The sequence below is a fragment of the Ceratotherium simum genome, chromosome 21 (genome assembly GCF_057802395.1).
Source record: "Ceratotherium simum simum isolate JZ-2026a chromosome 21, ASM5780239v1, whole genome shotgun sequence".
Taxonomy (NCBI): Eukaryota; Metazoa; Chordata; class Mammalia; order Perissodactyla; family Rhinocerotidae; genus Ceratotherium; species Ceratotherium simum.
Window position 1 is genome coordinate 5,915,897 of NC_141920.1, and position 16,309 is coordinate 5,932,205.

The 16,309-nt window shown below is 60.0% G+C and overlaps 1 protein-coding gene across 1 annotated transcript in view; it reads left to right on the top strand.

Annotated features, from left to right (window-relative positions):
* PMEPA1 (prostate transmembrane protein, androgen induced 1) overlaps window positions 1-14,966 on the top strand; it is a 56,925-nt gene extending 41,959 nt beyond the window's left edge. The window contains exons 2-4 of the mRNA XM_087445087.1: window positions 7,302-7,456; window positions 13,655-13,708; window positions 14,174-14,966. Coding sequence (XP_087301213.1) covers window positions 7,302-7,456; window positions 13,655-13,708; window positions 14,174-14,722 — 758 coding nt within the window. The 3' untranslated portion in view covers window positions 14,723-14,966. The remainder of the gene's footprint in view (window positions 1-7,301; window positions 7,457-13,654; window positions 13,709-14,173) is intronic.
* Window positions 14,967-16,309: the final 1,343 nt, after the last annotated feature.

The window sequence follows — 16,309 nt, forward strand, 5'->3', positions numbered from 1 at the left end:
ACACTTGAAAGTTTTGAACGATTGCTGTTTCGCTCCACAGAGGTGCTGCCAGTTTACGCTGTCCACCAGCTACGGCGCTGGCCGAGGGGAGGCACTCTGGGGGGCCTTCTCCAGCCACTGTGGATTCGGACGGCCCTAGCCCAGCTCTATGTGGGGAGAGGGGGCAGGCGTGGCCTGGGCCTGGAGTTCTTGGTTCCACGGTTCCCGTCTGGAGGTGTTGGCTCCAGATTACCTCGTGGAGTTCTCACCACACCATGTGAAGTGGGAACTGGGTCATCCCTCCGTTTTTTCCCCAGATGAGGACACTAGTGGTTTGCCTAAGGTCACAGTAAGTGGCAAAGCTGGGATTCGAACCCAGGTACCTCGGGGGCAAACCTTGTGTTCCTAACCTGTACCCTAAATTCCGCCATGAGCGGCAACGCCAGGAGCCTCAGGCCCTGGTGCAGGGCCAGTCCCACCCCTTGAGAGCCAGCGTGTGGCTTGTTTCCTCTGACACCGGACAGAGTCTCAGGGTTATGTGTTCACGTCACAGGTGCCCGACTTGGCACACTCGAGTCAGCACTGGGGAAGCGGTGCAGTCTCTTTTTAAAAGTGAGAAAACTGGCCTAGATTTGCTGCCCGCCTCCCAGACCTCGGAGAGAGACAGATCCATCTTTTTACCTATAAATGGTCTTCCCCTAAGGAATAAACGTGCCGTCGGCGGTGTTTGAAATGGCACCAGGAGCGATCAGAAAGTTACTCCTTTGACGTCTGGTTCAATTTTATTTGAAATTCTGGGGGGAAAAGGAGCTGGGTTCTTATTCAAATGCAGTGGGGGTGGGGTGGGGGAGGAGGGCAGTAAATGAAGTGGCAGGAACCCCAGGCAGGCTGGGGCTCCGAGGAATGACAGTGAGGCCCGCCCCGGCCGGTCGCATCCAGGCAGGCCTAACAAGATTAGATTTTCATAAATTTCAGACAGCGCCACTTCCTAATTCCTCAGTGTGCGGCCAGGAGGCCAGACAGGGCCGCCTGCACGGGCTGCTTGTTAACCAGGAAGCACGCCGGCTGCCCCTGCGCTGGGAGCAGACACAAGGCGGGTGGGTGAGGAGGGGTCGTCTGGTCTGGAAACCTGCTGTGGGCTGGCGGGAGCCAGGTGGACTCTGGCCCAGCTCTCCAGCCGAGGAGCGAGAATGAGCTCCGGTGCCCCACTGCCACTCCGATGATTAACAGAAACCTTAGTGACCGTTGCACCCACTTACCATACTTGGGGCTCGGCATGTTCTTCGCACACATCACCAAATTCTATGCCAGCCCTCTCCCCATTTACAGCTGGAAGTGGCTGAACCCGGGTTTGACCCAAACCTCCTGCTCTGTGCTTAGTTCAGGTTGAGGCTCCATCACCAAGAACGGGGCCATGGACTTGGACGCAAGAGCATTGCGTCTTGGCCTTGACTCCCCCGGGCAGAACACGGGCTCCAAACCACAGCTGCGTCGGCAGCAGCTGTGATGTGGTCACCAGTGGAAACCACAGAGTTCGTGTCACACTGACATCTGTCAGGTCGCTTAAATGTGGTAACGTCCCCGTGTCACAAAGGTAATCCTGTCTGTGCTTCCCACATCGCAAATCTGGTTGAGAGTTTGGTAACTATTTTGGTATAATTGGCTTCCTTTTTAGGCCACAATTTTATTTAATTTTAATTTAGTTTTATTTAAAAAACTGTATTCTGAGAGAGCATCCTGGCTTCGCCAGCCGCGGGGGGCTCCACTGCAGGGAGGAGGTGAGGCACCTCGGCCTGAAGCTGCAGACGCAGGATGGCTCTGCCGGCTCCTCGCCTGGGATGGGGCCGATGCTGCACCTTGGGGGTTGTTGTGGGAATTTCGAGCGGGCAGTCCTGTCCTGGCGAGGCCCTTGGCACCCGGGTATCAGCAGAGGGGATGGCAGCTCTTAGTGTCTTTATGCAGTGCCGTGGAAGGTGCCCAGAGCTCCCCGACTGCCTGGCACGAGGTTCCCTCCCAACCCTCCTGTGACGGAGGCGGGGGCGTGGGTACCACTGGCCGCAGATACTGGCTTCGTGGACCGCATGATGCTCCAGCCAGCCCCCATCCAGCCTGGTGACCGTTCCCGCTCAAGTCCCACTCAACACAAACCCGCGCTGTTTCTGACATTCTGGGGCCGTGGTACCCAGGACCGTTGGGTGTGGGTGGTTGGCCTAACCTGGCGCTGAAAGCTCGGGCTTAGGGGGTCTGGGCCCTCAGGCTGCGTGGCCTTCGGCCAGTCATCTCACGTCTCTCTACCTCACTTTCCTTATCTGTAAAGTGGGGGTCGTGTTAGTATCTACATCACAGAGTGACGGCAAGGATTCAATAAGATGATGCTCGTCGGGAGTCAGAATGCGGGCCGTGCCTGGCATTTGGGGGGCATGGTTCACACTGCCCCTCTGTCTAGTGTCACACGGCTTGGGAGAGGAGCAGGGACTTGTGCGCACACATCCCAAAGTGACCGTGTCTCTGGAGGAGGAGACAGAAGGGAGGGTCAGGCCACTCCAATGAGGTGGACGAACCTGTTAATTTGAGATTATCCATGAGGAAAGAGGACGCTAAATTAAAATGGAGTGACCTTAGTGTGCATGTGGAAGATGGGCTCGGTCACCCCAGAGGGCCTGCCACGTCCTTGCCCACCCCCAAGGGGAAGTTACCAGAAAGAATGGCGAACTGCTCCCCTGCCCTCTCCACGGTGGACAGACTTAATGCCCAGAACAAAATGAGGGAAATTCAAGGTTTTTTCCCCAAAGGCTCCTGTTCTCATAGCCGGGTCCTCGGTGGAGGGACAAGTCCCCATAAGTCCCTGGTGGCCGTGGGTGCAGCTGCCACCTCGATGACCTTTTTGGACTCAGCTTGCCCCAAACCCACAACCCTGGGGCAGGGGCCAGTAGGGCACTCTGGGCCAAGCAGAAAGTCGGCACACCTCAGAGTTTCCAGGGCTTTGGCCCAGATGAGGGGTGCCTTTTGTCCCCTTTGGGGTGTGGGAATTGTGACAGTGGGGACGGTGGAGCATTCACTCTTTCTGCCCTGTTCTGAGCTCCTTACAGTGTTATTTCATCCCCACCCCGCAAGGTTGTACCTGGGGCTCACGGGGGTAAATGTGCCCAGGGTCACTCGGCTGGTAGCTGGCAGATGCCGGAAGGCAGGACCAGGCCTTCTCAGAGGTCCTCGGGGCATGGGGACATAACTGATGCTTTGGGGAAGCCAGGAGGATTTAGCGGAGAACACGGCCCTTCCCCCTTCTAGGGGTGGCTCTGGGTTCAGGACCCAGCCCTGCTCTTTCTAGGTGCGTGCTCAGGCAGCTTCTCCCTGAGCCTCAGTTTGCTCATCTGCAGAATGGCTATGGCGACGGCACCACCTTGCAGACTTGGGGCGGCAGGCGCAGGCACGGGCCGGTGCACGTGTTGTAGCCGTTAGAGTCATCTCGGCAGTTGCTGTGAGTAGTGAGGGGGGCTGTGGACCAGCTCAGCCCCCTTTGTCTGTGACCAGGCTTTAGCTGCGAGTCTGTGGTCCCGGGAGACTCGAGACCAGGGTGGAGGCACTGGTAGGACCCACCCCTGCAGGTACCACGCTGGGCACTTGGCCTCATGTTCAGGCAAAGGGGAGGTCTGTCAGATTGGGGAAACTGAGGCAGGTGTACTGGGGCTCCTCTTGGCCAGAAGTCCCGAAGCCACCTGCTGTGTGGGCTTTGGCCTGCCCAGTGCTTTTAAAATTGTTGAATGCATTGCCAGTGTTCAAGGTCAGGCAGCTTCACAAAGGTTTCTAGGTTCTGGAGAGATCCGTGGTGTGGCCCCACGGGGCTGTCCTGTCTCGAGTGCCGTGCCGCCTGACCCGCTGGGGTTTCAGCTAGTCTTGTCTATCTGGAGAGCTGTGTGGACGTGGTGGGGAGGGAGCTCATGCTCGACTAGCGATGCCTGCCGTGGGAGCAGGAGTGAGGAGTCGAGGCAGGGATGCTGAAGCCCGGGCTGCCCACAGGGCCAGGCAGAGGATGTCGGGAGGAGTGGGCCGGGCCCGCGTGGACAGCGCTAGCCTGTGTGAAGAGGGTGGCTGCCTGCAGTTCCGGTCCTGTGAGTGGGGGCTGCGGACTGTGCCGCCTCCCAACAGGTACCTTCATGGTGTGCTTCCCTGAGAAGTGGGTTCTTGTCCCCGAAGGTGGTGTCTCCTGGGAGCAGCACCCTAAGTGTGAAAGTGCATGGGGGGTGCTGTGGGCGGGACTCACCACGGCCAAGGCAGTCCTCAGTGGGTGCGTCGGAGACCCCCGATGCTGCCAGTGGGGGAACCAGAGTATCAGTGCTTACCCAGCCGCGTCCTCACAGCGTGGGGGTCGCTGTTAGGCCTGGGTGGAGACCTCGGGACCTCTTTGGCCCAGGTGTTCTCTGCTTGCTGGGTCAGGGTGACTCACCTGCACCCCTCAATGCCCCACCCACCCGTGCCTCCCTGCCTGGGTGTGGCCTGGAGTATTCAGCACGGTCCTGCTTAACCCTCCTTCTTCGGGCTTACAGGTTTGGGCTGTCCTGGTTTTGCTGTGGTTGTGGTGCTGGTGAGCCCCCCGTTAATCACGGTCACTTGAGGGAGCACTCCTGTGTGCTGAGCACCCCGCCTGCACACGGCTCTGCTGGCAGGTGCCCTTTGTCTCCTCCTCTACCAGGGAAGCGGGGGTGGCCTCAGAGGTGAGGTCCAGGGCCACACAGAGCGGGGCTGGGGGTCCTGCCGGAGCCGCTGTCCAGGGCCCCGGAGTCTCAGGAGCCCTCAGGACCCTCCCTCCTCCTCAGCCTGGACCCCAGGCCTCTGGCTTCCAGAGTGTAGCCCAGAAGTCAGTTGTCATTTCTCTTTTTCCGAGAGTTTTCTTTCCCTCCCTGTGTGGATTTTCTGTCTCCTAATGGGCTTGTGGCACAGGGACCAGGGTGGTCACTTTAGTGCTTTCAGGGGCCTGTGCTCATTTCTGGGAGTGGTCTCTCCCTCTCTGGACACAGGCCCCCAGAAGTCAGGTACTCCTGCCCTTCCGGCCCCTCCTGGGGAGCCAGGAGAGCTGCGAGGGGCTTGTTTACACCCACTCGGCCCGCTGGGGTCTCACCCGTTGCCCACTTTCGGCCCCTGCTGGCCCTGCTGCCTCAGCCGCCGACTCGCTGTTGCTGTGTGGGCCCCGGACACCAGGAGGAGGGCAGCAGCCTGGCCTGGGCGCTGCAGGCCACCAGGGCCTCGGACAGGGCCAAAGGCAGCCACACACCTCGCTTCCTCCAGGCCAGCGTGGGCAGGGCCCTGGAGACAGCAGGGGAGGGGCCGAGGGGTGCCCGCGGCCGAGGTCCCCACTGGGGTGAAGAGTGCATGAGGTTGGGGAGGGACTCGCAGCCCCTCTGAGGAGGGCGGGCGTGGGTGTTGCACAAAGCAGGCCTGTGTGTCCCCTGAATGGGTGGCTTTATCCTGGGCCCTAACAGACAGGACCCAGGCCCGACGGCATCAGGCCAGGCTGCCCAGGCCCTGGACCAGCCTGTCTGGGGAGGCAGGAGGTGTGGCCACAGTGACTGGGTCAGAGGCCTGGCCTTTGCCTGACCCAGGCCCCACCCGCCCTCCTGGCGGGAAACTGAAGGTGACCAGTGGGCCATTGGAGGTTTGCCCGATTTCCCACTACCCGGGGCCCCAGCCTTTGCGGGGCTCGGGCAAGGCTCACCATAGTCCCCAGCCAGTTCCTTCTCCCTCCCGGCCCCTCCAGGGCAAGATGGGGATGCAGTGTCAGCCGGGCCACCGCCAAGGCCCCGGGACCCAGAGGCCTCACGGGGGCAGAGGCCAACCTCCAGTGGACAGTCGAGTGGGAGGAGCCAGCAGCTGTGGGCCCTTGGGCTGCGAGAGTCTGTCCCCTGACCTCGGGACCTCGGTTTCCTCACCTGACAGATGGGATAATAAAGCACCTGTCCGGATGCTCGGCCCTGGAGAGGGAGTCTCGACCTCGGCACGTCACCCGGATCACTGTCTGTTGTGGGGTGTCCTGTGTGCTGGATATTGAGTAGCACCCTGGCCCCCGCCTACTAGATCCCAGGAGCACCCCGGGTTGTGACAGCCTCTCATGTCCCCAGACATTGCCACATGTCCCCTGGGGGCAGACTCGCCCGACTCATAAAGGCCTTAGGTGAACACTGGCACCGTAGGGCAGATGTATGACGTGGCCTGAGGAGGTGGGCGTCCTGGGGGCCTGGGTGGGAAGAAGGTGGCCGGGGCTTCGGGGAGGATGTGGGGGGTTGATTCTGAGTGGGGAAGCCTCCACTGCTGGACCAACAGTAACGTGCGCCTAGGATGACGCACTGCTGTCCTCAGGAGACAGGCTGGGGCTGGAGGGCTTGGCCCTCGCCGGGTTTGGAGTTTGGGTGGGCCCAGCACAAGTGGCCAGAGCCCTTGACTCGGCGCCCCCCACGCTGCCTGTTGCTTTCCACTCCCCCCGCCCTCGCCCGTCCTGCTCGGTTTGCCTGTCTCGGGGGAGGAAGAGCTGAGTCAGGGGCCCTGAGCTTGAACTTGTGCCCCTGGGGAGCCCTCGGCTAATTGATTGTTAGTGCCCAGGTGTGGGGAGGCTTCCTGTGGCCCTCGGGGTCTGGGGGGAGCACATTCCTGTGCTGGGTGGTGGGGCGGGTGGTCTGCCCCCGCGGGGGCCTCAGGCTGGGGAGGCTGGGGAGCTTGGCGGCGGGTGCCCCCTCTGCCATGTCACCGCCCAGCGCCCTGGCAGGACCAGCGCCGGCGTCCCGCCCGCTGCTGGGGGCTCTGCTGGCACCGACCACGACCAGCTGCCGAGCCGCCTCGACACGGACCCGCCTGAGTCAGCAGAGACCGCCCGGCTCTGGCAGGATCAAAATAACCTTCTTCCTCTTCTAGCACTTGAGGTTTTTTCCGCCTTCAAGGGGAATAACAAAACAAAACCAAAGAAAAGAATGAGAATTGCGGCATCTGCAGTCCCTGGAGTGCGGTTTTTCTGAGGCCTCGTCACCGAGGGGGGGTCCCTGCACACTCCTGTTGAGGGTGGTGTGTGTGGTAAATGTGTAGTGTGTACATGTTTGTGTGTCATCTGTGTTTGTGTTTGTTGCTGTGTGTGTGTGTGTTGGGGCTCGTGTGTTGGGGTATGTAAGTGTGTTGGGGTGTGTGTTAAGGCTCGTGTGTGTTGGGGTGTTTTTGTGTTGAGGGTGTGTAGCCGTGTGGAGGGAGCGTGTTGGGGGGGTGTGAACACTCAGAATGGCTGGGCCCTGAGCCCCCGGCCGCGTCCGTCCCCGAGGTCTCATGCGCCCACCTTGGTCCCACAGCGGAGCTGGAGTTTGTGGAGATCACCATCATCGTGGTGGTGGTGATGGTGATGGTGGTGGTGATCACGTGCCTGCTGAGCCACTACAAGCTGTCAGCGCGCTCCTTCATGGGCCGGCACAGCCAGGGCAGGAGGAGAGAAGACGCCCTGTCCTCGGTGAGTGCCCCCCACCCCGTCCGCCCTCTGAGCTCCCAGGGCAGTGGGTCCCCTCACAGAAGTGCCCGTGTGTCCTGATCGGGGTGCCCCTGGAGCTGGGGGGCCGAGACTGAAAGCAGGGAGACTGTCAGCGGCTGCAGGGGAGGCGGCGGGGGGGGGGGGGCGGCGGTGAGGAGGGTGTTCTGGGTACAGGCAGGGGACTGATGGGACAGGGTGGTGGGCAAGGTGCCCGCAGTCCTGCGGCCGTGACCCAGACGGATGGGAGGCGGCCCTGCCCTGGGCCAGCGCTCTGCAGGCGTCGGGCCAGGGACTCACAGCGCCTTGGAGGCGACAGGTCACGAGGGAAAAGGCCCTTCCTGGGTCTGAGTTGAACCCCAGCTCCACGGGTCCTGGCCATCTGCCCTTGGACCAGTCCCTGCTCCACGAGATGGGGAAAGGGGCTGACGATGCCCTGTCTCCCAGAGGATTCAGGGTTCAGCACGAGTGAGGGCCCAGGTGCCGCTGACCAGGGCTGTGCAGGTGCTTCCATTCACCCATTCACTTACTCGCTCATCCAACCAGCCACCCACCCACCCACCCACCCATTCCTTCACTGACTGGGCAGATATCTACTGAGCACCCTCTGTGTGCCTGAACCCGCCCGGCACTGGGGGGAAATGGCTGTGAGCAGGTCCCATCGGCTGGTGCCTGCTGGGCTGGGTCTAGACAGACAGGAGCACCTAAATCAGATGACACTCATGCTCTGAAGGAAGCCGAAGGGCTGTCACCGAGAATCCCGGGGTGGCTTGTTCAGCTGGGATAGTCGGGGCGAGGCTCTGAGGCCGGGCTCTGAAGGCTGAAGTGAGGTTGGGGGACAGGGGGTGCAGAGGGGGACAAAGGTTGCACTGTCCTGCTGTTAATGGTAACGCTGCGTTTCGATCTGTGAGTAGAATCGCGAGCCTCTCTGGGCGTCCTGGGAGCCCCAGCACATATCCTCAGGACTCGGCACGTCGGAGCAGCCGGAGCAGCTCCCGGTGGGTGGGAACCTGCCCTCCAGCTTAGACACCCAGGTCCCCTCCGTTCACCTGGGCCTCCAGGGCTGCACTCTCCCTGCGCGGGCGCTTTTTCTGCAGAGGGACCGAGGGGAGTGCAGGGTCCCTTTCTGCATGGCCTCCGTCTCCATGCCTGCGACGTGTAATTTAACAGTCTGGGAGAGAAGCGGCTGTCTGATGGGCAGGCGGGGAATTACAGGGAGAAGGCGGGCGGCCCGGGGCAGTGGGCGGGAGCGCCTCGCTGAGCCCTGTGTGCTGGCCACCGAGGACAGTGACGGAATAAGGAGGCAGTGCTGGCGTGACCTGGGCTCTGGGGGATCCCTGGGGTTGGCGGCAGAGCTTCGGGGCAGAGCCAAGCCGGGCTGGCTGGCCCGTCCCGGGCAGGTTTGGGCCTCTCTTGCGTCAGGCCTCAGCGCGTCACCAGGTTGCCAGGGCAAGGAGCAGCTGCTCTGGTCCTTCTGAGGGGAGCACCAGGTGCCCCCAACCTGAGGCCCAGTGTGTGTCCGAGGTCGCTGGGCACTGCTGGGACTTCGACAGCCGGCTCACCTGTGTGTTCGTTTACTGCCGTTACCCCAACGACGGGGCCGCCAGCTGCCCTGCGATGCGCACCTGCCTGCCACTGCTGCACTCGCAGACTTCCCCACTTCAGCAGCCGGGGCACCCCGTTTAGGGAGGAGAAACGGGCTCAGAGAGTAGGAACATTTGCCTGAGGCCATGCAGCTTGTAAGTGGCAGTTTGAAGAGCCCCGGCCCGTTTTGTCTTCCCTCCGATGCTGGGACAAGCGAGGGCACTTTGGACAGACGAGAAGACACCAGCCCAACAGCTCGTGCTCCGGGGGCTCATCTTGCCCTTGAGCCTCAGTGTATGCGTCTGAAGAATGGGTGGAGCTGGCCTTTTTCCTGCCTGCCCGTGCGGTCACGCGAGGACCGTCAGCCCAGAGTGCTGGGGACACGGCAGTGGACCTGGGATGAGGGCTCCTTGCTTCCACGGGGCGGGAGGCAGGCCTGTCTGTGGAGGTTAGCATTCGAGCCCTGCTTCCTGGACACCTGCGGCTAAAAGAAAGTTGTCATCCCCCCTTCCCCTCCCCCTCCCCCACCTGCCATCTACCCCGCCACCTGCACGGGCCCCCGGGGATGCCCGGCTGGGTAAACACAGAGCCTTGGTAGGCCTGGGCTAAGTGTGGCGGCTCCCCTGGGGACCCCCCGCCAGAAAGGGCACGGCTGAGGCGTCTGGGGGCCCCATGACCTCCCAGAAAGCCCCAGACCCGGCCGCTGTCTGCCTGAGGCTGGGCCCGCCCCTGGCACGGCTGTCCTGCCAGGGCTGCTTTTCAGGGTCTGCTGCTGTCTGTCAGAGGGTGAGCTCAAGTGCAGGCAGCCCTCAGGCCCTGGGATGCCTTCCCCGCCCAGCGCTCCTCTCAGGAGCCGGACATACTGCGTGATGGTCACGGCTGCATGGCACAGACATGGGTCTGAAGGGGCTTGTCCTGGCTGGGCAGGGGAGGGGAGTGTTACCTGGAGAGGCAGGTCCCGTTACACGGGGCACGTGTGAGCAGTGGACAGCTGCAGCCACGCCCCACCGGGACGCCTCCTGCCCGTGTCTGGGCTGCTGAGAGCTTTGCTCTCAGGCACCAATTTGGACAGACAGCCCCTGCTTTGCATCTCCTCTCCTTAGCAGCCTTTAATTATTCCCCCAGATTATGTGTCTCGAGCGGCGTCGGCCACCCCACCCGCAGCTCCCTCGGGAGACTTGGGCTTGTGCGCGAGGCCACCGCAGCGTGGGGCAGGCACGGGACCAGACTGGAGGTTCAGCCAGGGCCTTGGATGGGCAACGCTTCGTCGTCTGTCCCCAAATCAGCCCTCAGTGGGTCTCCTGCTCCCCACAGGGCCCATTGCTGTGGCCTCCAGGGGACCCAGAACACCCCCGGGGCCCCTTGCGTCGGGCTGGGTCCTAACCAGTACCCACTATTTCATTCTTTCGATAAATATTTATGAGTACCCCATGTTTAGCCTGCAGAGCTTGGTGGCTGGCAATCCCGTTCACTGAGATGGGGCAGAACATTCCCGAGGAGCCTAAGGGAAGAGTCAGGCGTGACATCTGGCCGCATGGAACCGTCAAGCGGGCGTGTGCCTCAGAGTCTGAAGTTAAAGGCAGGTCGGGAGTCGTCAAGGTGTAGGCTGGGGGCCGGCTGCCTGTTTTTGTAAATAAAGTTTTATTGGCACCCAGCCACGCCCATTCCCGGGGTATCTTCTCTGGCTGCATTTGCCCTGCAGCACCGTTGTCAGTGGTGTGACAGACCGTCTGGCCGGCAAAGCAGAAAATATTTTACTCTCTGGCCCTTTATGGAAACAGTGGGCCCCTGGTCTAGACAGGGAAGCCATCAGCAGGCTGGACCAGCTCAACTCAAGGAAGCTTCTAGAAAGAGGAGCCAGACAGAGCCTGGGGTGCCAGGGAGAGGAGGGGGCGACAGAAGGAGTTGTCAGGCCCTTCTCCAAATTAGGGAACTAGGTGAGTAAGACACGGCCTCTGTGTGAGAGAGGGTTCTCGTCCAGGGCAGCAGAGCCAGCTGATACAGGAGCTGAGATGCTGTGGGAGCCGGGGGAGGGGCATCTGGCCCAGTGGGTGGTTCCTGGAAGGCTCCCCAGAGGAGGAGGTGACCTCTAGGTGCACAAGTTGGAGGTAGCCGGGTGATGAGGCTGGTGGGTGGTTCTCGGTCTATGGGGGGCCCCAGGCATTGCTTGGTGTTTTCCTAATCTCCCTGGGTGTGCCACTGTGCTGCCAGGTGGAGAACCCCTGGGCTAAGGCGAGGGAGGTAGTAGGGGAAGAGGTTGTTGGCTACGTCATGCAGGGTCTGGGACGGAGGGCCTCGTGGGAGGGTTTTAGGCAGGGCTTGTGGAGGTCACCTTGCGTCTGAGCTGGCCTTGGCTGCTCCTACCCCTCCCCAGGGCTCATGACTAATGGGGAGCGGGTGGATGTCCCCCATCTGCGTCCTGGCACACACGTGCACTGTGCTGGGGGCCGCAGAGCCTGCCAGGACCGGCCTGAGCCTGAATGGGCCTGGAGGCAGATGGGCGAGGGTTTGAACCCCAGTGCTGCCTCCTACCTGCTGGGCCACCTCAGCTGGGCTGTCTGACCTCAGCCTGCCTTAGGTTTGTTGGGAGAATTGAGACAGTGCTTTGAAGAGCCTAGCAGCGTGCCTGGCTCCAAGGCAGCAATTGATGCAGCATTACTAATATCAGTAACAAAATGGCCATTGATGTCCATCTTAACAGTGAGGGTGCATGTCTGCTCTCTGCCTCCCGGTGCCTGGAACGTACTGGACCCCCTGAGTCTTTGTGGGGTGAGTGCGTTCCTAACGGGATAGTTTGGAGAGACACAGAGCCCCCTAGTGGCCATACAGGAAATTGCAGCCGTCCAAGCCATTCCTCCCCAGACTGCAGGTGAGAATGTCTTCCCTGGGACCTCCTGGAGAACGCGCCCCCAGGGAAACTTTCAGGTGGTGGATATGTCCATTGTCTTGATTGTGGTGATGGCTTCCTGGTATATACATATGCCAAAGCTTAACCAAGTAGTCTACTTTGTGCAGTTTATTATATGTCAGTTACATCTCAGTAAAGCTGTGAAATGAAAAGAAGATGCCCCTGTCCCCCAGGCCCAGGGCTGTCACTGCACACCGCCAGTGTCTGGACTGCCCCCAGATGAACTGATGCTCACATGGGGTCCCACTTTCCTGACCCTGTGAAATGGAATCTCAGTGGCGGGGGGAGGCTTTCATCGATTGAGAGATGTCCCTGGAGCCTGGGGAAGGGTTTCCAGCTCAGGGGGAGCTGAGGGCCCTGAGTCTGCAGAGGACGCTGTCTCCTGGCCTCTTGGCCCCTCTGCGAGGTGGGCTTGCCCTCCCCAGGCTCCACCCGCAGCCCAGGCCGAGGTCGGGTGGCCTGAGTGGGCGGATGCTGCCCACAGAGGGTGGGGGTGAGGGAGCCTGTGCTGGGGCTCCAGCTCACACGTGGGTGTCGGGGCCAAGTCGTCCCCACAGAGCCCACGCAGCCTGGCCACCAGGGCAGACTGGGGTCCAGAGCCAGCCTCCCGGATGCCTGGGGGGAGCCACAGGCCCCCCTGGAATCTCAGAACAGAGGGCGTAAGTTCGTGAGGAGGCAGCTACATGCCGAAATTTGGCCCAGAGCTTGGCACAGAAGAGGTGCCGCACTCCCTGTTGGTTGACTGACCGAATTGTTATTTTGTGGCGTAGCAGCTGCCTGGGGCACTTTGCTTATTACGCTCCTGTATTTCTTCACCTATAAACTGGGCTCACAATATAGAGGGCGAGACAGACTGTAAAGAGCTCAATAAAACGTAGACAAGATGATCACAGGTATGACAGGTGCTGTGAAGGAAAATAGCGGAGGACAGGGTTTAGACAGTGGTGTCAGAGAAAGTCTGCAGGGAGCACTGGAATTGAAGCAAGAAAGAGCCAGCCATGCAGTGGGATGGCCAGTGCAAAGGCCCTGAGGTTCGCACTTAGCACTCTGATGCGCTAGGTAGTGGCTCAGCGTGGCTGGAGGGAGAGCGGTGGTGGCACCCAGCACTTTCCTGTGCTCCCCGAGGGCCACATGCACTCCAGGTGGTTTGCATGTTCGACTCCCTAAGTTCTTCAACAACTCCACGAGGCAAGTACTATAATCATCCATGTTTCCAGATGCAGAAGCTTCGGCGTGGAAGTTAAGTGACTTGCCCAAGGTCTTCTCGCAGCAAGCAAGTGGGGTCAAGGCCGGGAGGGCTGGATCGTGCCGGGCTTCCTTATCAGCCAGCTCACGAGTTGATTTGGATTATTCTAAGGTCCCCACGTGGGAAGGTGCTGGAGGGTTTTGAGAAGGAGGGACCCACCCATCAGGTGTATGTTTCGGAAAGTGAGAGTGGAGGGTGCATTTTCAGGGGACAGCAGTGGAGCTGGGAGACCAGTGACGCAATTGTGGTCACGTCCAAGGCGATTGTGGTCATGTCCGAGAGGAACGTCCAGGGCCCGGGCCGGGGTAGCCGGGTGGGGATGGAGAGACGTGGATGGGTGCAAGATCTAATTCCAGATGGAAGATCTCAGAGTCAAAGCCGGTTGACCCTTTGCTCTCCCACCCGTGTCCATCCTGCTGACCCTGCCCCTCTCCTCCCTGTCCAGGAAGGATGCCTCTGGCCCTCGGAGAGCACCGTGTCAGGCAATGGAATCTCAGAGGTAAGACCCCAAGCTGCCTCCCCTCCACCACCCCCCCGCCCCCTGCTCTCCGTCTCGGCCTGTCCCCCAAGGCTGCTGTAGTGGACGCCAAGGACCCCCCGCCCAGCAGGTCCCTGTCACCAGGCCCGAGGCGCCTCCCACTGCTGGAAGAGAGTAGCTACGGCAGGCTCACACCTCTGCCCCTCCCTGAAGAAATGTCCTTGGTGCTGGGACCCCCTTGCCAGGGGGTTATAGCCTCCCTGCCCCCAGGGAGCAGCCCACAACATGGGTGACAGGCGAGGGCGAAGGCTGCCCCTGTTTGCACTCTGATGGTGTTCATGCTCCAGGGCCCCCTGCGATCGGGCCCAGCCCCTCCCGCCCACCCTGCTGCCCCCTCTCCCGTTGCCAGAGAGCAGAGTCGCTGCAGCGGAGCCCCAGTCTCAGGCGGCGCTTCTAGGGGCCCCTCACTCTGCTCTGCCCCTCCAGCCGCAGGTCTACACCCCGCCTCGGCCCTCCGACCGCCTGGCCGTGCCCCCCTTTGCCCAGCGGGGCCGTTTCCACCGCTTCCAGCCCACCTACCCGTACCTGCAGCACGAGATCGACCTGCCGCCCACCATCTCCCTGTCGGACGGGGAGGAGCCCCCGCCCTACCAGGGCCCCTGCACGCTCCAGCTGCGGGACCCCGAGCAGCAGCTGGAGCTGAACCGCGAGTCGGTGCGCGCGCCCCCGAACAGAACCATCTTCGACAGCGACCTGATGGACAGCGCCGTGTTGGGCGGCCCCTGTCCCCCCAGCAGTAACTCGGGCATCAGCGCCACGTGCTACGGGGGTGGCGGGCGCATGGAGGGGCCGCCCCCCACCTATAGCGAGGTCATCGGGCACTACCCCGGGTCCGCCTCCTTCCAGCATCAGCAGAGCAGCGGGCCGCCCTCCCTGCTGGAGGGGACCCGGCTCCACCACGCGCACATCGCCCCGCTGGAGAGCACAGCCGCCTGGAGCAAAGAGAAGGATAAACAGAAAGGACACCCTCTCTAGGAATCCGGGCCGGGCGGCAGTGGGGAAAGCGACACTCGGCACTTAAAGAGACAAGAGAGGAGAGCAGGCGGCCGTACCATCCTCTCCCCACCTCTCTGTGTATAAATATCTACGTGTTCTGTCTGGTCTGAATGCACAAGCTAAGGAAGCTTGCAAAAAACCACGTTTCTTTGTTGAGCTGTGTCTTGAAGGCAAAAGAGGAAAAAAAAAAGATCCTACACTAGTCTTTTCTGTTTCTAGTTGAGCTGTGTGCGTGAATGCTTCTTTTCTTTTGTTTATGATTTCACTTAACTTTAAAGACATATTTGCACAAAACCTTTGTTTAAAGATCTGCAATATTATATATATAAATATATATAAAATAAGAGAAACTGTATGTGCGAGGGCAGGAGTATTTTTGTATTAGAAGAGGCCTATTAAAAAAAGTTGTTTTCTGAGCTAGAAGAGGAAAAAAATGGCAATTTTGAGTGCCAACTCAGAAAGTGTGCATTACCTTGTAAAGAAAAAAATGACAAAGCAGGGGTTTAGAGTTATTTATATAAATGTTGAGCTTTTGCACTATTTTTTAATATAAATATGTCAGTGCTCGTTTGATGGAAACTTCTATCGTGTCTGTCGAGACTTTTAAGGGAGAAATGTCGGAATTTCGTGGTTGTCGGTGTCAGGCAGAGGGTGGGCTCCGCATGGAAGTTGGAGAGAGGCTTCTGGACGGACCGCTTTCCTGTGAAGTGGAAGCTTCTGTCTAGTGATGGGTTATTACCCCCTTATACATTCCCCCCAAAGGAGACACGTTTTTTCCCTCTGGGCCAGAACAGCCTTTGGATCGCAGACGAAATAGGAAAGTTACTCGAGGCAGCAAGTTCCAAGTGGTGGCTTTGCTTTTCCCGAAATGAAAATAAACCGTTACTGAAGGAAGCTTAGTTTTTCCTCCACTTTTTTTAACCATGAAAGTCCCCGTAGGCAGGGGCTGAGGCACTCCTCGAAGCTGCAGCCTGTCCCCGTGTGTGCTGCCGGGGACCCGCCAGAGGGGATAGATGGCTTATTTGTGCAGGGTGTTTGGGGGGGCGATCAGCTGGCGGTGAATTTCTCAGCTGAGGTGGGTGCAGTCCACTGGCGTGGAGGAAGGGCCTGTAGTATTAGGAATTTGACCTCGTCCCTGTCTTTTCTTTATGTATCGATTCTCAGTTAACAGGCCAGTACACAGAAGACCAGAGATGAAAAGCTGACAAGCCCAGGTTTCTCCCAGGACACGCAAAAGGGTTAAGAAACAGTCAAACCAACGTAGACTCTTGCTTTATGCTTTAGAAGCAGAATTCTTTACCTCCTCTCCCACATTTCCATTCCCTTCCCCCTGGAAACAATCGTGTCTGATGTGTTTGTTTATCTGTGTTTTCATAGGCATCTTGATCAGACACAACTCTCGTTTACCAGGATTTTACTGCATAGATTTGGGTTCGGCGGGACCCCTTGGTGGTCATGTGCAGGTGAAGAAGTGTGAGTGGGCACATGCGTGTGCAAATAGAGATGACAGGAGAGAGAGCGGGGTGGGGGCCCTTTGGGACCTACTGGGGACAGTGGTTGGAGCTG